Source organism: Meleagris gallopavo, chromosome 20 (genome assembly GCF_000146605.3).
Source record: "Meleagris gallopavo isolate NT-WF06-2002-E0010 breed Aviagen turkey brand Nicholas breeding stock chromosome 20, Turkey_5.1, whole genome shotgun sequence".
NCBI lineage: Eukaryota > Metazoa > Chordata > Aves > Galliformes > Phasianidae > Meleagris > Meleagris gallopavo.
In genome coordinates this window covers 1,097,853-1,123,153 of record NC_015030.2, presented here as the reverse complement: position 1 = coordinate 1,123,153, position 25,301 = coordinate 1,097,853, and the positions used below count along the sequence as shown (strand labels likewise).

Below are 25,301 nucleotides of genomic sequence, written 5' to 3'. Positions count from 1 at the left end.
ATGAGCCACCGCAACATGAGCTGGTATCCATCACCCAAATGTTTGCACCTAACTCCATCTCCCATGTCCTGTGAGTGTATCCCATCCTTGTGACATGACAGAACCTTACTTCTCCCAACGTTATCAGTGAGAATCCAAAAACTATCGACAATTTCTTCTAGCCTGAGAACAACATCAAGGTGTTGCTGGTGAGGAGACACTAATAAATGCATTTTTTCACACTTACATTGTTTTCTTGATGTTTGTAATGGATTTTCAGCACTCCAAAGCACCTGGACTGCATGCTTGACAAAACCTGCTTTAAAAGTACTTTATTTGTAGTTGTCTCGGTTTCTTTCTCATGGAAATGAAGACCATTTGAACTGCTGGTGACAGCCTTTAGTGACCTGTCCAGGGACCAAAGATGTTCAGGTGCTGCCTGCTGGGGGTCACCCAGCCCTGCCCTGACCCTAAGCCCCACCACCACTCATTTGGAAGCCTCTCAGCAAGGGCACTTTGTCCCTAAATCTTCTTCTGACTCTCATAGTATAATTAAAAACAGCACTTGCCCAAATGGCAACTCGAGCATTCTCCTGGCACCAAAAAAGAGTCTTGAGAAAAGCATGACTTGGTGCAAAAATCTAAAAGAATATGAAAAACCTAAGACTTTCTTCAGTTTTTCGGGTGTAGTTTCATTGTTGTCCTGCCTCCAGCACAGACCCCTTCCCACCAGGCCCTACGACTGCTGCAAATTGCATGTGACAGTCAGCAGGGGAAGCTCAGTGCCACGTGGAATGGAGGTGCACCCGTCTCAGGCAAAAGCATGAGACTGAAATTCTGCGCCTTTACCATGGCCAGAAAAATCTGTTTTAAACCCTTCCACATTCATAATCCAAGAGACCCAGAGGCTGAACCTGATATTAAATGGATTTCAGAGGAGCACAGATTTTCCTTGATTCTGCAGTGCCAACAAATGATTCAGAAAAGAGCAGCAGCTGGGCCAGTGCTGAGGTTCTTCTCTGCGGCTCTCACTTAACATTTCCTCCTTCAGCAGCCTCACGTTTGCCATAGAGAGGCTCCTGCTCTGCAATTGGACCTTCTGTCCTTTAGAGAATAGTGATGCCCGTGGATTCCATTTTCTCTTCAGCTGTGACACTGCAAGGCAGTGCTGTGCTGGTGGCAGGGGCAGGAAGCACTGCTGGCTTGGCTCTGACACATGGGTACGTCTCTTTCCATGAGAACAAATGGACAAATGCTCTCTGTTGTTCTGCCCTGTAAAATGATTCACTCATGAAAACATCCACTTTCAGGTTCCCCAGAGAGTCATTTGCTCCTTTCCTTAATTTGCCTCCTGCGATGCTGGCTGCCATCCAGCAGGCAATGCTGGCTGGTCATTACAGCTCAGGAGGAATTGGCCCCAGGTCAGCAGCCCTTCAAGGCACAAGAATAGCAATCCTGTGGCTCCCTACAGTAGGGAGTTCCCAACTGTTTCAATACCCCATAGCAACTGATTCCCACAAAGCCAACTGCCCAACTCTTTATTGCTTGTAGCACTTGACTATCATTATTTCTGGTTCCAATCAAACTATATGTGTAAAAGCCATTTAGGTGATCCCAATAAGTGTTTGTCTTGGAGAGCGCGTATATGGGTTGATACAAGTCAGCAAATTCAATGGTTGTACAGGGAGCTCAACTCCACGTCACCTGAAGAGTTGTTCAGTGGATGATGAAGTACAGAAGTGAAGCTAACAGCTGCTTTTGCCCTGCTCAAAAGCAAACGGGAAGCCTGGATGTAGCTGTCCTGTGGATGGCACACAGGCTCCAAACAGTGAGTTTGATTTACCCTGATTGCCTGGAGATCTGCTCTGTCTTCTCTCTAACTGAAATAGCAGTGATCCAAAATGCTCGGACGTTTTCACGTATTGAGTTGTCTGTGTCATTCCAGGTGCTGTGTAAGCGAACTGCAGATGCTCCTGAAGCAGTCTGCATGGCACCTGTCACCAGAGGCCTCGCAGAAAAGATCTTGTCAAACCAACTGCCATGTGGCAAGTATTTGCAAGTATTTCCCATGACCACCTGTGACTGAAATGACAGGAGCATCCTTTGTGGGACTGTCGCTCACTGATTCCTGCTGTGATGAGTTTAGATGCTGATTCACCAGTATCTGGAATAGTCAGCATTTCAGTCCTGAAAAAATGTTCAATCTTGCAAACAACTTTGTCCAGAGGATGAACTGATTTCAAATGCATTTCTGTTGACCATAAAAGAACAGAGTATGAGCTGCTCAAGTTAGGGGACAGCCATGTAGCACCTCTTTCTCATTATACATGAAGATCCAGCCCTTGGAAAGAGATGGGCATGATCTGGAGCTGAGCAGCTCAGCCCTTCTGATGGGCAGCTAAGGTCCCTTGCTCTGTTGTCCTTCCAGATGTCTGATCAGGATCCCAAAAGCAGAACCTGGAGGGGAATGGCACTGCCAGCCTCAAGCACCTGCTGGACGTTCCCAAGCCTGTCCTGATGCAAACCACCCCTCAGCACCATATGCTCACAGGCTCTGCCTGGATTGCTCAGGAGGTCAATGACTGCAGTGACAGGAAGAAGGGGCTCTGACCTCTACTCAGCATCAGTCTTGTCTACGTTGCTTTCTTCTAAACCAATCTAACCAATCTATGTTCTAAAACAACATAGAACTAAAACATTTATGTGCACAGTTCCATCAGTTTTGTGATGACAGCAGAGAAAATCCCAGATGACTGATGCCCCCAACAAGACCCAGCACTGATGTGTGGCAGCCTGCCCTCACAGCCACTGCTGGGACCCCCTCAGTTTCTGCCATGCATCAAAACCTGCCAGCAGCCATGAGCTCCTCTACGAGCCCCAGGGCAACCTGCCAGCTCCGTACCACTGCAGATCCCTTACAGCAACTACCCCCCATTACGGGAAAGAAAACCAAAAACTTCATTCTGCAATACTGAATGGAAGATATCTCATAAGTTTGCTTATTTTTTTCACCGTCTTAAAAGCAGATGCCAGCATTACAGCTGTCTTTATTAAAAGCTCTTGACAAGCTCAGAATCGTCTACCTTGGAGGAAGCTTGCAGCAAGAGCATGAAGGAAGATCAAAATATTAATGGCATTTCATTTAAACCCAGAACGAAGCCCGTAGGCTCAGAGCAGGACACCAAGCATTGTCTGAGCCTAATCCTTACACAAACAATTCAGTGATAATAAATGTTTATAAAATCCACATCGAGGAAAACAGAGGGATTCCCAAGAACTGAGATGAAAGCTGCATATTAGCAAATCAAAGCACTCACAGAATAAGTGACTCAAGAGAGCACTTGAAGACAGTGCTCCCCTCACACCTTATAAGACTTGGCATCGTTTTGCTGAGCTGTGATGAGAGCTGTAAGCATTTACCTGTTTTGGGATGCATAAAGGCATCAGCTCCACTGATAGCCTCTGCCTTTCGTACGGCGGAGCACACCTTCTCTTTGCTCATTTAAATACCAGCAAGTTTGGAGTGGTGGAAAGTGAGCAACTCTAACAGCTCTCAAGAACATTGCTCCTTTATTTATGGAGCAAACAGAAGCATAGGCAAATGTAGCACCATCTCCTTTGCCAGCTCTCCTTACAACTGCACATCCTGCAGAGGGCTCAAAGAGCAACAGAACCAAGGTGACAAAGACTGATAAAAAGCAAAAGATAACAGCAAGAAACAAGCAGAGACCAGTGATTTGAAAACACAGGTAATGTCTTGTTCCATCTGATGAGAGAACTGATAACCTGTCTGTGTTAACTCAATCAGCACCTGGACACTGGCAGAGCGACCAGCCTGCTTCCAGCGATAGACAGCAGTACCTGCAGGATCACCCAGTGCCCCTCTGCTGCAGCCACGTCCAGAGCTTGCTCAGCAACCACCTCCTGGCCTTGTCCCAGGGACACATTGTGGAAATTCCTGTTGTTAAATGTGTAACCGAGTTTCTTCCCTAAAAGAAAAAGAAAAGAGTGGTGTTCAATGCTTTCTAATTGGAACAGCAGTAGCCAGGCTGAGTTCAGCCTTTTCAGAAACCTCACAAAGAGCTATCACACCTCTCACAAGAGTTATCTTGTCTCTCCCCCTGCCAAAGCACTGAAAACAGCACTGGCTTCCTCCAAACTACTTTTAATTAAAGACTGAAATCAACACAAAGGTAAAGTGCCTCTTGTTTAAAGAACATTATTCCCCTGTAACCTTGTGTAAAAACATATTTTACAGCTGTAGGAAATTAAAATCATTTCCTGCTGATTAAATAAGCTTTGAACACAATATTGTTCAGTGGGGAAATGTGCCATGTGAACGTGTGCTCAAACCAGCAGCGAGGGCAGGAGCCCTTTTGGTTGTGAGCAGGCAGCAGAAAGGGAACGGGTGGCCAGGGCTTCCAGGCAAGTTTTAGAATAAAAAAAAGGAGAAGATTTGTCTAGCAAGCCTGATCTCTTGGTACAAGACTGGAAACAGATGGTAACACATAAAACGAACATCCAATCCCTTCCAGTTGTTTACACTTTCCACTTAGCCTCACTAGATAAAAAACCCTGGGACACCGTTTTGCCCATCTTTGAGAACTTCCAGTTTTCCTTCTCACTATCTCGGGCTGCCGACCAACTCTGAGAGCCGCTGATCTGCTCTGCACAGAACAACGCTGCCTTCAGGACCCATCCTCTCAAGGAGGGACGAGGCAAGTTCACAGAAGGCAGCATGATCACCCCAGCCAGGTGATGCCAGCCTTCCTCCTGCAGGAGAGAGAGCAGGGAGTGGGGCAGGCAGCTGTCCTCAGCAGGGACACTGGGTGGAGAAAATACTGAATAATGAGTCTGGACAAATCCCAGCAAGGCCTAAGGGCAGTGCAGCTGCGCCAAAGCAAGGGTTTCATTTTGCCAGATTTCTCTCACTTTTACTTGCTGTAACTTTTCTGGCTGACTAACCCAGGTGCTCAGCTACACACAAATATATCTTACCATTCTGATCAAATAATTCACAGCTGGAATTTAATGCTTCATCACACATAATAGAAAGTGACAGTGAGAGAAAGGAGCATCAATGTGCTCCAGTGGGAAGCCAGACACAAGGCAGGGCCTTCCCCATAGAGTCCCCTTCAATTCACAGCAGTGGGACCTGACACAGGGGCAGAAAGAGAACGAAACAGAGCTCAAAGCCCAGAACTGCCCTGTGGCCCAGTAGCACTGCTGCTCATGTAGCACTTGAATGGTGAGGTGCTGGAACAGCTGCCCAGAGAGGCTGTGGATGCCCCATCCATTCCTGCAGGTGTCTAAGGCCAGGTTGGATGGGGACTTGGGCAGCCTGGGCTGGTATTGAATGTGGAGGTTGCTGGCCCTGCATGTGGCAGGGAATTGGAGCTTCGTGATCCTTGAGGTCCCTTCCAACCCAAGTCATTTTATGATTCTATGACTGCCTAGGTTGGGACTGACTTGAACATTATTTGGGATGACCCAAAGGTGCACCACAGAGAGGAAAGCAAACCTGCAGCTCAGGCAGGCATTGACCACACGCCCGCACAGTGCCTCAGATCAGTGCTGCTGGTTTCTCTGCTGGGGCTACCAGCCCTGCTGAGCATTAGCCTGGAGATCTGCCCACAATAAACTGGCCAGTAGTTCTACTGTGCTAGTCTGACACATAACTCAGACAACACTCCGAACTGCTGACAACACTCCTTGTCCATGAGCAATGGTCTTGGAGACGTGGGCAGTGCACAGCTGGAGCGGGAGAAAGGACACGTGAGAAGCACAACAGCACTGTGCACCCACCCTGAGGCAGTACCCAAAGGCAACCTCAGCTCCAGAGGGACAGAGCTGGTCTGCTGTAACAGTCTCAAACTAAGTGCCTGCAATGACTTCGACTTGGCAGCAGTGCAGTGTGAAGCTGTCCCCATTTCCAGATGTTCAGGCTGAAAACAGAAATGCTTCCAAAGTGAAGCTGAGACCTGGAGCCGAGTTCTGCACATCGGCAGCTTCACAGTACAGCACTGGGCTGCATCACAGCCATTGCTGGACTCTCAAATTGCAAAACCTCCAAGGTGCACCTGAGCTCTGAGGGTGACGGCACATCACCAGAGCACCCACACCAAAAACAGCTCAGGAAAGATGAGATTAAAAACCAGACACTCTGCCTCTTACCAGCAGAATGCAACAGGGAGCTGCTGCTTATTTTTAGCTACCTGGCAGTGTATTGGATACCTCTGACGTAAATTATAGGTTGTGTACAAAACTGGCTCAGAAATCGTTGCAGTGTGAACCACACTGGGAATCTCAGCATTGCAAGAAAGAAGCAAGTTTAATTTAAACTTTAGATGAACATCCAAAAGCCTTGAAGGAAGAAAACAAAAACAACAACAACAAAAAAACAATGAGAAACAAATGACATCCTCTCACAATTATCTATTTTTACCGGATTACTCCATTATCTACAAACAGATGAGGAAAAAAAAACCCACATCATGCCAAGATAATTATGCAGAAGATACAAAGCAGTTCTGTGATACGCCTGCAGCCATGATTCATTTACCTTGTTTCTCCACATCCTTGAGTGGGTCAACACCTGGGGACAGGATAAAAAACATTGGGGTTGCAGGTCCCGATTCTTCAAAGGAAGCTGCAAAATCCAGGGGTCTCCCAGCCACAAATTTACTGCCGAGCTTCTCTTCTACAAAATCTCTGTCAGAAAGAGAAAGAAGTTTTGCCAATCGACTACAGGTCAGGAAAGAAAGCTTCCCATGCAAATAATCAGCTAATTTTGCTTTTGCTGATTCAAATAAATGAGACACTCAAATAAATGAGGATAAAATCAGTTTAGGAAGGGTCTGGAGCCCAGGCTCTGGGATCTATCCTTTGCTAGCAATTTCTGGCACTTCCTACAGGTGTGAATGGCCTGTGGTACAGAAATATCTGTGATGAACAACCAAGTGAGAAGGACAAGCAGTGGGACCTCGCTGCTGCAAGCACTGGTTTGGTAATTACACAGATAGGAGAGAAGAAATGGTTAAGCTGATGCACAGAAAACCGCAGCGTACTTTGTAATCCAGTTTGAGAGGAAGCAGCATTCCTTTAGATTTAGCACCAAAAGCCACAAAAAGTCCGGACGATTTAGAAAATTGCTTTGTTCTGGGAAGATAAAAGGGAAGAGCTCTAAGAATATCCTGTGCGTGTTGCCGAGTCTCTGCATGAGAGTCACAAGGAAAAATAGAACAGAGCGAACAGGAGCTGCCTGAACAGAGAGCAGAGTATGGAGAATGGCCAGGCTGAATTTCCCTGGGGTGAGCTTACCAAAAATCACTGCTTTATACAAGGATGGTACAGTGAACATTGATTCAAATGCAGGAGCATTACATTCAAAGCCCAGGAACAAGCAGTTGCTTTTCTAGCAGAGATGCATGACTCAGCCTTTTGAAAACTCGGTACCAGGGGAACAAAAACATCAACCAGTTTTCAACTTGGGGATAATACCAGAATAAGGCAGCCAAATTCTTTCTAAGAGAGCTGAGAGCCTTCTTCAAGGACGAGTGAAAGGCAAGTGGAATAGAAATGCCTAAGGGATTGCAAAAGGAAGAAATTCCAATTTGTTTGGTGACTCTTCAAAGTAGATTTTTCTGGCTTGGGTCAAGATTACCTGAAGAGCTAATGAAGATATTCAGTGTACAACATCTAAGAAAATCTGTGAGATACAAGGTCATAACATCCTACATGAAATAATGCTTTGGAGATTCAGAAATACAATTAATATGTCCTGGGGACTCCAAAATGAGTCACAGTGCAGGAAAGCAGAGCCTGCCCTCAGCAATGGGGATGGAGGCTGCACTTGGTGCTTCATAGAGGCAGCCCACAGGATAAGCAGGAGGACTTGAATGATGGTGCCACTAAAAGGCATTGTCTTCAGATGTGTTGAGTGGCTTGCAGCTTTTCTATGCTCTGTGTAGTCCCCTCATGAGTGAGGAATTTACACATGTGCCATAACTGAGGCACAGCTTGTGCAAAGATCCCCAGGGATCTGCCATGAGAAGTGACAAAAACTCTAACTTCCAAGCCAGATAAAGACAAAAATTCTGTACATGGGCGTAGGGAGGATGTCATTTTAGACTCCAAAGAGCTTTAAAGACCATCTGTATAATTCTGGTACGTGCAACATGGGACACAAAGAGTCTTTCACCTTTCTACACAGCAGCTAGAGGTTAGGTCAGGATATCCTAGGGCATCTAAAAAGCCCCTGGGCATCTTTGTTTCAGTTACTGAATTCCTCCTTGACTCCTTAAAGGCACTCAAGCACTTGCCAAGCACCTATCTCAGAAAGGCAGGAAGGTTTAAATGGCTTTAAACTGGAAGAGGGTTGATTTAGATTATATATTAGGAATAATATCTGTGAGGGTAGTGGAGACACTGGAACAGGTTAACCAGAGAGGCTGTGGATGCCCCTTCCATGGTAGCATTCAAGGCCAGGCTGGATGGGGCTCTGAGCAACCTGGTCTAGAGGGAGGTGTCCCTGCCTATAGCAGGGGGTTGGAACTAGGTGATCTTAAAGGTCCCTTCCAACCCAAACCATTCTATGATTCTATAGTTATGACAGTACTTACAGTGAGTTCACTGATGATCAATTAGGTATTTAGCACAAGTAGAGACAACTGATACACAGAAAGAAGAGATCAGCAAGTTGAGAACTGCAAGACAACTTGTGGCATCCAGTAATGTTGCAGAATAAACTATCAAAAAGTCAATTAATTTGATTAGATGCAATGATCAGCACTTCTGGCTGAACCACGGTTGCCAAGGCTGAAGTCCTTAGGGCAGGAGATGCAACTCCCTGGTGCTCTGCTGGAAGAATTGCCACTCTTTCAACAGTAAGAGACTCAATATGGTTTTGAAGACACATGGAAGAAAGGGATACCAGGGGACTGCTGCCCAACTGTGTCATGGTTACTGGGAATGCTACTACATCCAATTCAAAGACATTTTCTTTCTGTCAGAATACCAGGTTTTACAGACAGAAGGACAGATGAACAGATGGGGGTGTTTTTCAGAGAGGTGAATCTCTTAGGAACACCAATTGCCTTCTCTAATGGATCAGCACCTGTTCTAGCCAGGCTGCTGGCTGAAGAAAGGTCTGAGGAGTATGATACTTCCATGAAGGAAAAAGGAAGTCAAAGGCATTTTGGCTGGCATTGTTACCACTAAGAATTATCCATTTGATTTGGGGAGGTTTGTTTCCCTAAACAACCTGGGTAACATAAACTAGAGGGTGACAACCAGTCCAACAGCAGGAGCATGAAAGTGGGTGGGCTTTAAGGACCTTTCCAACCCAAGCCATTCTATGGTTCTCTGATACAAAAGCTCTACCTAGAATGTTTGGGACTACTTCATGACTGTGTTGAATTTCAAGAAGAATTTTAGTCACAAGCATCTACTGAGTCTTGGAGAGGGCACTGTAAAAGTTACTATTTGAAAAGGTTTATGTTCTAACCTATTTCTAAGTAAGAAACACTACCAAAAACCACATTCAAATGTTCTCGTGCAAACAAAAAAGCTTGATGTGCCCAAACCCTAAAAATATTCAGTCAAATTTTTGAATTCGGATTCTCTTACCTTTTCACAAAAGAGAAGTATGAAAGGAATTGAAACTTCATGTTCCAGTTATTTTTGAGCTATGCAAGTATTTGAGCTATACAGCATTTTGACTGAAAGGAATGAATTAAACTTGCTTTAAGTGAAACAGGCACTTAAATGCTCAGAAGGACAAGAGCGTGTTTTACTCAAGCTAAATAGCAAAAAGAAGAGTAATTCTTTAAGCTGAGAGAACATACAAAGCTCCAAAACAGTAACTAATGAAAAAGAAGGTAGTTTAGAATGGTATAATGATAATCAATTTCATCATTTAATTGAATAAAATACAGTAACATTGGCCATAGTGATACTTCACTCAAAATCTTGCCCATGTTTTTCTGTGCATCTTAAAACACAAACAGAAGCGTAGCTCATGGGCTGACAATCACACATGCCAGATGGTGGAGCAATTTAAGCTATCTGAGAGGCAGTGGAATAAGCAGAAATGTCAGATGATAGACTACTAGGACAAGGAACGAAAAAACAAGTCCTAACGGAGTCAGAGACCTTTAGTTTCTCCTGGAACAGCCATATTAGCCACACTGCTTTTGCATATCTTTATGAAGTTTAGACTTGCCTAGTTACCTTTAATACATAATTTACAACTACAACTTTCTCAACTAGTATCACATAAATTTTGAATTTAAAGAAAACAAAACAACAACAACAACAAAAAAAAACAACAACACACAAAGCATCTCTATAAAACTTCCCTTTACTTCGGTACTTTATTCCTGCACCTAAGGAACAATGGCCACAAGCATTCTAGTAAACAATACTGACCTTCATGAATTATAAAAAGACTCCAGTGAATATGTAAGACCTCTATGACAGTGCCTGTTTCTGACTTGGTATGTCTGCTCCTCACCTAGTGCTAGCAGTACTGCTTCCATCACCATTAGCCATGCTGGGGTTAGATTTCGTTAGGCAGGAAATTCCAACTAAATGAGAAGTGCTGACAGAGATAACTCATTCAGCAATGATCCCATTATAGAAAACCATTCTGTAAAACTTATACTCTATCATAAATAAATCCAAACATATTCCTGAATTACTCCTATTCCCTAGAAAACACAGACCCAGTGTTGCCTGTTAAGCAAGAGAATGGACTGAGATAGTGAGAAGTGCCCTCACCGGACAGCGTAGGTCATGCGGTCGGGCCGGATGGCCCGCATGATGCACAGGCGCTGCAGAACTGACTTGTTCTTCCATTCCTGGGGGAACTTCTCCTTTTCAGGACACTCAGATTCAACAAACTTCTTCCACCGTTTTGCGGAGCCCTCAATATCCCGATCCAGGTTTCTGAACTCCTCCATGGATGAGAGAGCCTGGAAAATTAAAGGAAGGTCTTCAGAACCACAGAATCATTAAGGTTGGAAAGACCTGTAAGATCATGTAGTCCAGCCACTGACCCACCCCCACCATGCACACAGACCCACATCCCTCAGTGCCACATCTTCATGTTCCTTGAACACCTCCAGGGACAGTGACCTCCCTGGACAGCTGTGCCAATGCATTTACTACTCTTTCTAAGAATAAATTCTTCCTAATATTCAACCCGAATCTCCCCTGGCGCAACTTAAAGCCGTTACCTTTAGTCCTGTAACAGAAGAACAATCCTATGTGCACTTGAACTGTTTTTCTGGTTTTACTGTCTGCTCATGTTTTGCTCCATTGGAGAGGTCAAAGCTGGAACCTGTGAGCCACAAGCAGAACCTTCCCAGGATCAGATCTTGTCTGTTTTCCTTTTCCCACCTCTGTTGTCAGCACACTGTCACATCAACAGGTACCAACCAGCACGGGACCCTTACAGGACCACTTCAGGGTGAGATGAGCAGTTGTGGAATGTACCCACCCTGAGGTTTTTTGCCACCTGCGTCTTCTGAACTGGCTGCCCCAACAATGTCAGATCTGACATTAAACAGCACCCAGGACAGCCTCCCCAGATATTCTCACCCGCATCACTGCAAGGACCTTCCCCTTCCAGTGAAGCTATGGCTGCATCCAAAGCTCCTCTGCAGCACAGTCACTGCAAATGGGAGTTTGGAAGTGACAACAGAGGAAAATTTGGCATCATCTGCAATGCAGCTTTCCATAACCCAAAGTGAGAGGAAATCTGCATTTCTTGTTTCAAACCTGGATCCCAACCAACTTGGGTAGCAGGCACTTGCTACTATGAGCTATTCCAGAAACGAGTCATTTGGATGGGAACTGGAAATGCTGAGCTCACCTCCGGCAGGACAGCACACTCACCTCTGGCAATCCTGTGAGCTGCAGGTCTGCAATGCCTCCTTGCTGCTCCAACAAAGAAAACTGTGCAGCCAAAATCATAACTGATGGTAAAACCTGCTTTTGGGCTTTGGGCACTCACACAGTGAGAAACCACAATGCTGAGACTTCACCATCCAGTCAAGGTGACCACAAATCTCTGCAAATGCACTGCAAACTCCACACAGTTGGGTGCTGCCTTGGTACTTATATGTCCTATATAGACACGTGCAGACTGCTGTGACAGTGTAATTCACAGAGCATTTCACTCGCCAAATACACACAAAGATTCACTCACTGGTGTTACAAGCCTATAGCAGAACAGATAGCTGTGGAACGTTCCAAAGTGATGTACAGATGAGCAATGGAGGGAATAATTGATAATTTCAATGAAAATGCAGCTATTTTTCTAATGTTCCTGCCACAGCAACTATGAACAGTACACGGAAAAGGGGAGAATCCAAAATATCTTTCATACAAGTTGTAGCAAAACGTATTGCACAGCTTGTGAAGTTCCTGTGGATTTCAAGCAAAATTCTCACTGAAACAAACATCTTGAGGACATTTTGCATAATCTGAAGCTGCAAGCAGTTGAACATGAAGAGGAAGAGACAAGTGGAGTATAAGACAGCGAATGAGCTGTCTTATACAAGGACACGCTCACAGCAGAGCAGAAGCTTCTTGATGGGCAGAGGTGTTTTGCACCATTAATGTTCCAGCTCACATCCCATATAGCTCCTCTACAAAAAGAAAGCACCAAGAAAGCGCCTTGAAAAATGTTGGTGTCACACCTTGTTGAGATCAACTGAAAAAAATACACACTTACCAAAGGGCTTTGAAAGTCATGTAGATGTCCTGATAGCTGCTGAGATTGCTGTGGATATGGGGCTGCTGCAAATGAGGTGGAAGACACTAGAGGCCAGAGTGTGCAGCTGAAAGCTACACTTTCCCTTCTGGAAAGGCTTCACATGAGGAACCTTGGTCTTTCTAACTGACTGAATTTATTCAGAAGCCATGCTCCAGCAAAAGGGCTCCTTATAACGAATGAGTTCACATTTCCAGCAGTGAGAACACCAGCAGATGACAGAAAGAAAGAGGTCACAAAGCTGTTCGCAGTGGGTGCCACTGACACAGGATGTTTGCTGAACACAACACTTGTAGCATCACAGAAAAATGGTTGGAGAAACCCTCAGGAGGCGGTCAGTCCAACCTACACTTTTCCTCACAGGTCAAGTGCTCTAAGACCACAGCCAGAGCTACAGGAACACAGAGATGCTTTTATACAATGCTCCTGCAATGAATCAAGCCTTGCCCAAAATCACGATTTCATTAATAGCTCTACAAAGAAGAGAATGGATCACTTGCAATACCACTCAGCAGCTACAGGCTGGGCTGGCTCACCTCCATGCCCAAGGCACGCCAAGAACTGTGTGAAAAGCCTGAGCAAGGCAGGGACCCAACAGATGCTGCTGCCATGTGTGGATTAGCACTGACGTGGAGAAATTCCAGAGACAGAAGCCACAGCTCTTGTATCAGCACCACATCACAGCTGAAAGCATTGTGCAGAACACGAGAGACTGAAACCTGCAGGAGCACAGCCTGCCCTGCATTTACTGCCTTGTTCTTGCAGCAGTAAATACATCTGATGCACCTCTCCTGGCTGAACACAATCGGTGCCAAATGCTGAATTCAATAGACTCATCAGCAAAAGTGCTGGTATAAAACGTTTCTAAGCTGTTGACTCTTGAAGTGAATTAAAGTAAAACTTCAGAATTTTGGCTACCGCTGCTTCGAGAAGTCTCTTGATGATGTTACCAAGAGACTCTGAAAAACTGCTTTCTTCTTTCAAATTGACAGACAGAATCAGAGATAATAGTTTCTCTCTCCCTGAACAACATGTTGCAGAATTAAGAGAGCTCTAATAGCAAGCATAAAGTCTGTATTATATAAACTAACACTGAAATTTTCATTAGTCAACAATTTAAATTGCATTTATTAGGACTGATGGTGTTAATAAGACACGTTACTATTTAAAAGCTGGAGCAGTAAAAGCTATCAGTAATCCTTCTGTGAATATTAATTACCTTTCAATACCACTGCTGTGTTATTATCCAAGAATCTTAGACTGGTGATAATACAGCAGCAGGAGAAGCAGAGGCATGAACTGGGACAGACCAACCTGTACAGCAGTGGCTATTTTTGTCAACATAGCAAAGAACAAACCTGTCAACCAGAGTCGTCATGGAAATTGAGAGAGACAAAAAGCATTAACCAAAATAAAACATGAGCAAGAGGACTGGAGAATGCAGCTCCAGCCTTTGCAGCCCACGCTGTGTCTGTCCCCGATGGCTGGAGCAGGAGGGTCTGGGGATTCTATCCCAAAGTAAGACTTTGCCAGCAAAACAGGGCTCTTTGCACATGTCAGGGCACAGATCATTGTTTTCTCAAAGAGTGATTTTTCATCCACTGAATCACAGACAATTTGCTTTATCACTTCAGTTTTCTTTGACAGTTTCTCATCTAAGTCAGAACCAACTTTAAATTGGAGCTGAAATGTCAGCAGTTCTGTGAATCTCACAAGCTCGCAAATGCAAAGCACTCTTTCCCCTACAGCTGTAGGGAATAGAACATGCATCAGCCATCATCTTGGAGAAGGAAACCCTGGCTGCCACTGCAGAACAGCTGCGGATGTGCCTACATGGTGCCACTAACACACAGCTCTTTAGAGAGTCAACCTGGGGCCAGAAGGAAGAGGGAATTGCTGCAAAGAGCCCCAAGAAGGGGATGTGAGGATGGCCCGAGGTCCCAGGCAGAAGGGCACAGAGATGAGCAATGATGTACTCAGCTCCCCTCTGCTTGCTGCCCCCAGGGCACAGGCTGAGCCCCCAGGGGAAAGAACGACTTCCAAGCTCTGGTGTCACTGCAACCTCATGCAATTTATCTTCTGGTGCCAGACACGCTGCAACGAGCTTTTGTAAATTTATTAGAGAAAACACATCCTCTTATCACAAAAGGCAGTTATTCTCAGGACACCATATGGTCAAAACTGGTCCCAAGTTCAGATGTTGCTTTGTAACATTTTACAGAATCTAAATAAAAAGGAAGATTATCTCAGTTTTTTTTCTTGCACTGTCGCTAAGGGATAACAAAATATGGTTTTGTGTTTTAAACTACTTCCATAATTTCAAATACCTTTCCCCAGTGTCATCCAGCTCGAGAAAAGCTCTGAGGCAAAGGAAACCAAACCAGATTCCATTGCCATGCTGCACCCTGACACAGAAAACGTGGGAAGTAAACCCAGAGCTGCCACAGTGAGCATCCAACACCACTCACCCAGTTCCCCAGCAGTCATAAGGCTGGTTTCTAAAAAAGACACAATAAAATAATAATAAAAAAATGGAAATTCTCTTTTTTTTTTTTTTAAGCTATCCTTACTTTCTGAGTCTTCAGTTTGTAAGAGACTCATACTCCCAGTCTGAGCTCTGGATCTGTCTTGCCTTACAAGTGAGCCCTACAGTTAAAGAACACTGAGGTTGGAAGGAACGCACCAAACATCACATGGCTCCCAGTCACAACTGGAGAACACTGGAGAGACACATTCAATATTCCCCCAGTTTTAAGAGTCTGTGAGATGACTAAATCCTAATTATTAGCCACAGTTACAGTTGTTGATCAACTGTAAAAATGAGCACAACATCCTCAGATCTCTCTGTCCAAGGGTGTGAACTTTGCAGAGTGGCTGCATGAACATCAGACACTTGGAAATGGCCTCAGGTGTTTTCAAAACACCTTCTAAAGGTGCTCTCACATTGTCCACCCACATGGTAAGCTCCGCTTATGCCTGTTTATTGTAAATATTAGTTGGGTGGGTCACATCTCCCAAGGAAACTAACACCCTCACAGCTGGAGAAAGCTCCTGGAGAATGGCAAAGCCAAACTTGCATCCGGCTCACAGTGATAGATTGGGTCATTCAGGAAGGGGACACATAGGCAGATGAATTGTTCCATTTGAATACTACTGTTAACTAGGAGGATTCATGTAGAAAATGATGGATTATTTGCCATCTTTCTCCCACTAGGTTTTGGTTTGTATTATTCATTCACCGAAGATGTTATTTTCTCTTTAGCTGCACTGCCTGAATTATTCAACTCGTGAGGACACCTCTATTGAAGGTAAAAATAAAGACATGATGGTTTTGACAAACTTCAATCACCCCTCAGCACAAAAATGCTTTTCTAATCTTCCTCATTTCTTTCAATAAAAGCTGACTGACAAGCTCACATCACTGCAGCCAAACCCAGAAGCGGATGAGGAAGCAGAGCTCCTCGGGGCACTTGGCCTGACCCAACAGAACTACTTCAGCAACAGAAGCCACCAAGAAGTCTGTGCTATGAGTCCTTTCCTGTCCTCCATCACAGATTGCCCAGATGTCTGGTGTGAGTCTTTCCTGCAGTACTCTAAGATGTCTTTTGTTCTGTCTTCTACTGATTCCAACAACTGATGGCTTTTTCCCCCTCAGAGGAGCCCTTTTGAAGACTGTCTCCAGGCTCTCAGACATCACCTCTCTGCTTCTCCTCAATCTCTCCTTGCAGCCATATCTCCACGACACTTCTCATGCTCTCTCCTGTCTCCAGAAGCCACACATCCTTCTTAAAATGCAATACTCAAAGATCAAATCAGGCTCCAGCAGAGAAATGGCCAACTCTGAGTGTGTGCCCATGGTCCTGTCAGACTATATTCACCGGAGGACTGGAACTGCTACTGGCAGTACTGTGGGTCATTGGAGCACTCTGGTGCACTCAGTGGGGATGATCCACAGATCACAAGTGCCTTCACAAAAGGCTTCATGTGCTTCAATGCAGGTAGAGCGTTGGTGCTACCAGCAGGGCTTCCAGAGACATCACAGCTTAACTGGACGCTTCATCTGCAGTCTTCACAGCGACCCAACACTGCCAAGCACAGCAAATACTTCTCAACTCCACCACGTCACAGAAACAAGGAGCTCCAGCAGGTCCTTTACAGCAGATCTGGAGGAGCTTATAAAGAGGAGCCAAACTCCAGCCATCCTCCTTTGCTGCCTTTCCAAACGCACTGTGGTACAGTACTTGGTGTCCAACATGGGATGGCTGCTAGCACTCCCTTGCTCGCAGGGATCAGCCATCAGGTTTCTCCACAGTCACTCTAGGGCCCAAGTGCATCTTTTCCTGAGTGCACTGCAACTGATTTTTGATTCTGTCTTTCAAGCAAAGCGACACGACTTAAAAGATACATAATGACTAAGAAAAGAAATACTGGACGTTTGAAAGATACCCCAAAAAGCTATATCTTCCCTTACATTTAAGGGAGAAAGAAACTTTACATTCAAAATAACCAACTAACAGCAGGCTCCATGGCATGGCAGGGAGCACTGAACGTGAAGGACACGGCCCAAGATATATCCAGAAAAACCCAATTTCCAATCTGCAATCAAACTGACAAAGTATGCCTTTAAATATTTGATGCGATCCCAATCTCTGCTGTATCTCAGATAAACATTAGATTATTAGCCACCAGGTTAAAAAAATAAAGGAAACAAAAGGTAGAATGATTTCAATTATTATTTCTGTAAGACACTGTGAGCACTTCTCCAAAACTTGAGGGCTGGTGAGGACAGATTAATGTCCTTAGGAAACTTCTCGATGAGAGCAGATAAACGCACACCAGAGTGTCATAATCAATGCTTCCTATCAAAGATGCTCTAAAAGGCTGTACATCTTCAGAACTGAGCTAATAGAAGAGATTTAATTAAGACTGATTCTCTGGCATAATAATAATAATAATAAACGTACGTAGGAAGCCGTGAGCTGCAAGTCTTTTATATCTGACCAGCCTGATCAAAGGACCTTGCTTATGTGCAAAGACCACAATATGTGCAGCAGATTGTATCACAATGAATCTTTGACAAGAATGAAAAATCTCAGTGTCCTAGAAATATATAAAGGAAAAGTTGGAAGAGCTTTCTATTATTTTGTCAAGAAAATCCAGTTTTCTTAAATGTAAAATATATGATTTCGTATTTTATCTCGTAAACTACACGCACAATCTCATCACCTGCACTCTGCAAAATTATAAACTTGGAGTTAATATGCTACTTTGTCTGCTGCTGTTCTCCTTGAAAGCTGAATTCAGTATTTAGAGCTCATTATTCAACATCGCATTTATTAAACAATGCCCTTTCAGTAGCGTTTTCATATCTACATAATGAAAATTCTTCCTCTTCAGAAAAAGATGAGGGGAATGATTGGGATGAAGAAGTAATCCGAGTTGGCCAGGTGTATCCTTGTTGTATATTAACTAGCTTCACTTATCCTATGGGACACATCTGCGTTTGGCAATGAAGAGGCGCTGCAGAAAATATCACAAAGGCAATCACTTGGGAAGCGTGTGCTTGTACAACAGAGATCCAGAGCTGCCTGAGGGAAAGGGCTGCTGAGGTTGGAAGCCAGATGCACACAGGGTTAATCTGTGACCACGGTTCTGCAGGAAAACAAGGCTACGGGGCAATGTGGGTATGGTTCCCTAGGAAGGGAATGGCACAAAGGGAGTTGAAGCATGGGAGCATTTTGCAGCAGAGAACACTGCAGGGCACAGGGAAATCCATTCACCAACCTTGAGTTAGCCTTAGTTGCCTGAGACCCACCCTGATCATCTAAAAAGGGCCGGTTGACACTAAGCCATGAAAGAAAGGACCACAGAGGCACACAGAACTCCATAATTTGTACGTCTGTGCTCAGAGCAGAACCATGGCATGGCCTGTCTGACTGTCCCAGCTCTCCATACAACCGCAGAGCAGAGTAACACGCAGACTGGGTTGTAGATTGGGCTGAAGGGACCTCGGGGCATCATTTCAGATAATCCTCACAGGTCACACCCTCATCTTCAGGTTGCCCAGAGTGACTGTATGGTCTCCTTGAAGATTTCCAAAAGCTGCCTGGACATAGCCCTGGGCACCCTACCCTGGGTGCCTCTGCTGGAGCAGGGGTTGGACCAGGTAACCTCATAGAATCATACTACATTTGGGCTAGAAAGGACATTAAAGACCATCCAGACTCAACTTCCTGCCATGGGCAGGGCGGCCAACCACTAAATCAGGCCCTAGATCAGGTTGCCAAGGTCCTATTCATCCCAGCCTGGAACACCTCCAGGGATGGACCATGAACAACTTCTCTGGGCAGCCTGTGTCAGGGCCTCACCATCCTCTGAGTGAAAAGTCTCCCCCTAACATCTAACCTAAATCTCTCCTCTTTTAGTTTAAAACTATAACTAAACTTGTTGTCCTATCACTATTAGAACGTGTAAAAAGTCTATTTCCCTCCTGATTACAAGCTCATTTTAAGTATTGGAAGGTCACAATAAGGTCTCCAGAGGTCCTTTCTAAACTCAGTTTCTGTGATCTTATGGCTCTGGAGATCTTCAAGTAAAGAAAAGGAGAAGAAATGAGGACAAATCTACAAAGACCACTTTTACACCAATCCTGTTTCAAGTTCCATCTTGCAATAGAAATATTAAAGTGGCCTCTTGTATGTGCTTGTGGCCTGTCATCCTATGCACTGTCGTACCTATGGTGTGGCCATACATTTATTGCTAAAGGCGACCACCAGTCACACACACAGACAAGCCTGCACGTACTGAAGAAATCAGAAGTATCAACAGAAATAACAACTTTCAAGTTAAGAACTGGGAGCACGGCAGTTGATGGAAGCACAACATGTTGTAACAAAGAAAATTGAAAAGAGACAGAAAACCTCATCTGGAGTATAAAAATACTTCTGACTTCTCAAGAGATCACTATTAAATACCCGCAGTAGACAAGCCTTACAACTGAAATGACCAGCACTATTGAATACTGGAGCCAGGGACCCAGCAAAGGGTACTGTTTTCATTAAACAGTGCAATTTTCTCCCTGTTCTGCCCTTAACACCCCTCCCATGTCCCAGAGGCAGTATTCGTGCTGAAGCTAACAACTGTGTCCTCTGCTAAGCTCTCCCCTCGCTCCAAAGCTAATGAATGTGCCTCAATAGGGGCTGGCAGGAGTTACCTTCTCCCATACAGGCTGATTGATGGACAGAATCAAGTTGAGCTCAGAGAAGTTTTTTCTCAGCCTGCACTTGGTTTGAATTCAGTTCCCACTCCAGGCTTAAAGAGGCACTAGGAAGCCTGCAACCTACCTGTTTTTTCAAGAATATAATCAGATGTAACAAAAGATAACACCTTTCCCCAAAAACTGCGCCCTTCTCGACAGGCACATGGGTTTCTTCATTCAGCAGTAAATACTGAGCCTCCCTGGCACAAGCGTTACAACAAAAAACTCTGGGAAATTTACTGCTGAAGAGAAGTTGGAAGATGAAATCAAAGGTGTGCGTCAGATGTGCCAGCACCAGGAGCTGAGACAGCTGCAGAACTGCAGAGCACTATTAGCCTGTAGGTATCATCAACCATACAGCAGCATGAAGTAATCAGCCATGTCATACGAGGCTGTTTGTGTGCCCACAGTCCTCAACACCTGATGAAGTTTGCTCTGAAGTTAACGTGCCCAAAATGGGAGGCATGGACCGGGAAGTTAATATCAATATTGATTTCTTTTGGCCTGAAACCTCTGTCAAATGCAGCGCATTTTCAGTGCTCCTCTGAAAATTCATACAGAATGCTTCATTCCACTTCAGATTTGAAATGCCAGTCTGAAAGGTACTTTGCTCAAGCTTTGTTGAAGAAACAATTCATTACAGCACTTAATCTTTCTGATAAAAGAAAAGGGGATTTTAGCCTGCTCATAAGCTCTATAGAAGCCGTGACTAATTAACCTAATTATAGCGGTCTGTGACAAAATGTGATCGTACTAAAACTACGCCTCAAGTAACCAGAGTTGCCAAAAACTCCAAGGCTAATAAGCCAACACACATTAATAGAACATAAACACTAATAAAATTGACACCCGCTGTATTATTTATAGTAGAACCAGTATTACAAACAGTCACACCACAAAAGAGAATCTGGAGCATATTCAGTAATAAAGAATTAGCTATCTGGAAATCCTGAAGTACATTAGGGCAGATTACTGACCAGTGACTGCAGCTCCTCGAGATGTGCAGCTCATGCGGACAGCAGTCTCACAGTGAGGATGCAGACTTTGCATCTTGGAGCCCTCTCAGACATATTTACATCCCATCATCCCCCAGCTCTGCAAAAGGGTGTGCAGAGCAGCATCTGCATGGTATCACATGGTTTCTATCTCAACCACAAGCCCCAGGAGACTCAGAATGGGAGAGGAAGCTCAGTGGGAAAGAATCAGCTTGGAACCAGACGAAGCACGCCCGTATTGTGTATCGTGTGATAGAATAAGTTCTGAAGAGTGAGTGATGGGGTGTGGATGTTCTTTCTGGTGTTTATGAGAGCCTGAGCTGGCAGTTGTACCAACTCCATGACAGCAGTGAGGCAGCTGAAACTAGCAGGATGAAGCACAGGGGTCCAGGAAAGGCCATTCCACTCCCATGTGAAAGGGAACTGGCTGGCACTAAAAGGATCATCCCATAGAGCAGAAAAGCTCACTGCAAACTGAGAAGGTGTCTGCCTGGGGAGTGTACCAACTGCAGCAGGACTAGCAAACGCACCCCTGAGCACTCAAAACCATAATGCTTCCTCAGATGCACTGAAAGATCTTCAAGAGGAGAATCAGAGCCTGAAACCCCAGCAACTTGTGGTGGCAGCCAATTCAGCTCCCAGAGGAAGGTCACAGGACTGAAGCAGAAAGAAGCACTGCAGCACCAAACCTTCCCAATCAGTGAAGAATTTCAACTCAGGACTTAAGAGGAGCTGAAATGCAGCGCTCACTCTATATATCCATACATGGAACATAACAAGGGAACAAGGGACAGAGAAAGGGTGTACATAATTCCTCCATAATGGAAATAGGTCTTGGAGAGAGAGGAGGAAAAGGACTGGTTTAGGAAGAAGCGACAAGCTTATTTAATCGCTGAAAATGTGATTGTGATGTTTTGAAGATGAGCTCAGTTACCTGTGTGTGCAGAACGAGGCACAGGGCCCATCCCCACTGCCAGTGAAAAGGCAGGGATGGATGGTCCTGCCCAGAGCAGACACATTTTGCACAAACTTATCCTGAATCAGGTTTAAATCCAGTACAACTTCCATCTGCTGACAAGTGGGTGCAAAGGTAGGATAACGCACATCTCTCTAGGATGCTCTCCCTCGGCTCTCATCCCAAAACACATGGCAGCTGTTAGACAACCTCACTGCCATGAGAGCATGGTTTTTTGTGGGTCTCTCACCTGGCACAACGCTGCCCCCAGCAAAGCTCTGCAGATGGTCCTATCTGCCTTAAAGTCTCACCTCCTCCCAAAGACAGTGAGGATCTTTGCAATCTGTACCCATGAGACATTCTTATTCCTTACAGAAGAAAAAGCCTAAACCTCAGAGGGAAGAAAAGCCTTCTCAGGGACAAGAGGTCATCAGGCCCTCAAAGCTCATCTTGTAGCAACAGAGCTCTCCAACTCTGTGCGTTTCTGTGCTGCTTATGTATGGTCAGAACTTTACTCAACCAGTGCTATAAAGGCTGGCCTGACAGATGCTGAAAGGCCCTCAGAGGAGATAAGAGATGCTGATTTCACACATTTCAGGTGAAACACGTACCTTGATTCCTCCCCAGGAGTGATTAGACAGGAACTCCACAGGGCTTGTGACTCTGGGCTGTGCTGGGTATCTGAGAAGGAAATCCAGTTCTACTGCATTGATTTCTTTACTCATCAGAAGTATCTGTAATTTCAAGCAAGCAAGATAGCCTTGAGCAGTCAGGATACAGAGCAGCAATACGCTTTATCAGATTAATTATTCAATGTATGCAGCTGTCAAATATGCAGATAAAAACCACACAGTGTCCAGTGCTGGAGGGCTGTGGTGAAACATATCCTGCAGGTGCTTTGTGTCTCCCCAAGAGAGGACCCAGAATAAGTATGGAGACATAACATAAAATGGTCAAAATCTGGAAAAACTGTGGGAAAAGTTGTGGTTTATATTCACACTGCTGGCGGAGATGCAGACAGGAAGATGTGCTGCAGTCCCTGTGCTTGATATCTGCAGCTAAAGAACAAACAACTTTCTTGCAAGGAACTTGAGCGCTCCCCCCTAGGGCACACCACCAAGGTCTCGTCCATCTCTCACAATTTTCTTCTATTGAAAGTAATTGGAGACGTACTGAGAGTGAAAAAAGCCTCACAGCACATGCACTGGGAGAATGAGCGGGTCCTTTAGGTCCCCAGCAATGCTGTGCTGGAGAGCACCTGGCCATTCTGCTGCCATCAGTGTGTTTACCACCAACAATGGCTTTGGGGAAGCAAGACCGCCAGAGCAATGCCAGGGGCCATTCTGGAAAGCTCTGGAAGCTCAGGAGCCCAGCTGGAACCACTGCACTGAGTGCTGCCAGACTGCCCGCATCTCTGAGATGAAGTCTGAACATTCTGAACACAATTTCTGGAAGAAAAAAGAGCAATGCTGGCATGGTGAGCTTCTCGTTTCCTTGTTACAGATCCTAGACTGTATCTCATTATTGCCTACTGGGCATGGCTTCTGAAGCATGCCTGGCATCTCCTCCACCAGTGACAGTAATGAGCTACTCAGTTCAAGAGCCAACTGATTTTTTACATGGGAGAATCCTGCAACTCATCATCTAATTCCCTCCATGCACTGAAACAGTGGATGCTGATTTTCCTGATGCCTTGAACTGATGTCTTAACTATCTCTCCTGTTCAATGCAGGGGAGTTGGACTAGATTACCTTTAAAGGCCCCTTCCAACTCAAACAATCCTACGACTCTATGATATGATATCATGCAAGAACAATGCATGCAAGGTAAATTGTTTATTCAGACAAATACATTATATGAAAATGTAAATCTCTTTTGGGTCACAATTAAGCCTGACTTTGCAAAATTTGCGTTGATTTTTTACACATAGACATAACTAAATAAATCGTTAGAGGTCATTTATATAGATGTATACTTGCTCTTCCTTTTACACTTCATATTTTGCTATGTAGAATTCAAAGAAAAAAGTCATGGCAACCACTGGATTAAGGCTAACTAGACCTGAACACTGTTTAGGCTGCTCAAATTTGGTTCACACCTGCGTTCTACATTGCAGGGCACTTACTTAGCCATACACTGCATGAGCTCAATAACCACTTTGTAACATAATGCCAAGCACAATTTATTGACTAAATCTGATTTTGGTACAGAGATATAGAAACGTCTCCTTGCTCACATGGTAGCATAAAAAATTATAGCAGAATACTTGACAGAGCAACAGCAGCCACGTAGCATGCCTTTTTTCTGGATACAACCAATCAGCCTTGAAGACCTGCTTCCCTTCTGCAGGTCCTGCAAGCAGGCATCTCTCTCTCAAACAGCCATTCATTGGTGTAACACAAATCAAACACAGCATCTTTGACTGCTATCAGCAAGAACTGAAGAGAAGAATATCAGTTCCCCAGCCCTTGCATTTGCTGCTCTGATGCTGAAGGCATGGCTGTGCCAGCTTGGGTTTTCTCTGTATGCCAATATCTTTGCCAGTACAATCATCATAGAATGGCCTGTGTTGAAAAGGACCACAATGATCATCTGTTTTCAACCCCTTGCTATGTGCAGGGTCGCCAACCAGCAGCCCAGGCTGCCCAGAGCCACATCCAGCCTGGCCTTGTACGGATTGCACATCCTGGTGGTGCTTACCTGGAAGGTAACCTGTGCAGTGTAGGTCAGCTTATCGCACTCAAACAGCCCTCGGGTCGTGTACTGGAACACAGAGAAGGTGATGCTGTCTATGAGGTTCAGCACTCGCACCTGGAGGCTCTCATCAGGAGATGCCCTCTCAATGGCTTTCTGGAACACAATGCTGAATGCCTAGGTGAGGAGACAAGAAGATTGGCACTGTTTCTAAATGCTCTTCTCACGCACCAGTGTATCACCTGAAGTGCTGCAATGAGCAAAGCCAGCTCAGACACTGAGCCCTGCAGCCACGACCAAAGCAATCCCAGTGCCCAGCAGCAGCAGGATGCAGGGGAACACCTACAGATTGGGCTCTGCATCTCCCTCTGGCTGCTTTCTCATGACATACCCTGTGACACTGTGCTCGTTTGGGCTTCAGAAAGATGTGCTGGCTGAATTAAGATGCAACGGGTAGAGGAAACATTTCTCAGGCTGAGTATGTTCTCTCACAAAGATTACACAGCTCACTTCTCCAAAACACTGAGCCAAAGACATTTGTGTTCCCAGAGGAACCTGTTGTTTCACAAATGCTTCAACTTAAAAAAAGCAATTCCCTTAAATACAAAACAGTCCAAGGAGTGGGTTATTGTCAGGCTTCAG

The 25,301-nt window shown here is 44.9% G+C and overlaps 1 protein-coding gene across 3 annotated transcripts in view; it reads right to left on the bottom strand.

Moving 5' to 3' along the window:
* The window catches only part of DNAH9 (dynein axonemal heavy chain 9), a 175,424-nt gene that overhangs the window by 32,183 nt on the left and 117,940 nt on the right, over positions 1-25,301 (bottom strand). For all 3 annotated transcript variants that reach the window (XM_031556283.1, XM_019621575.1, XM_019621578.1), the window contains 5 exons: positions 24,666-24,836; positions 22,577-22,699; positions 10,759-10,952; positions 6,542-6,690; positions 3,841-3,968 (listed from right to left, as the gene is read on the bottom strand). In XM_031556283.1, coding sequence (XP_031412143.1) covers positions 3,841-3,968; positions 6,542-6,690; positions 10,759-10,952; positions 22,577-22,699; positions 24,666-24,836 — 765 coding nt within the window. The remainder of the gene's footprint in view (positions 1-3,840; positions 3,969-6,541; positions 6,691-10,758; positions 10,953-22,576; positions 22,700-24,665; positions 24,837-25,301) is intronic.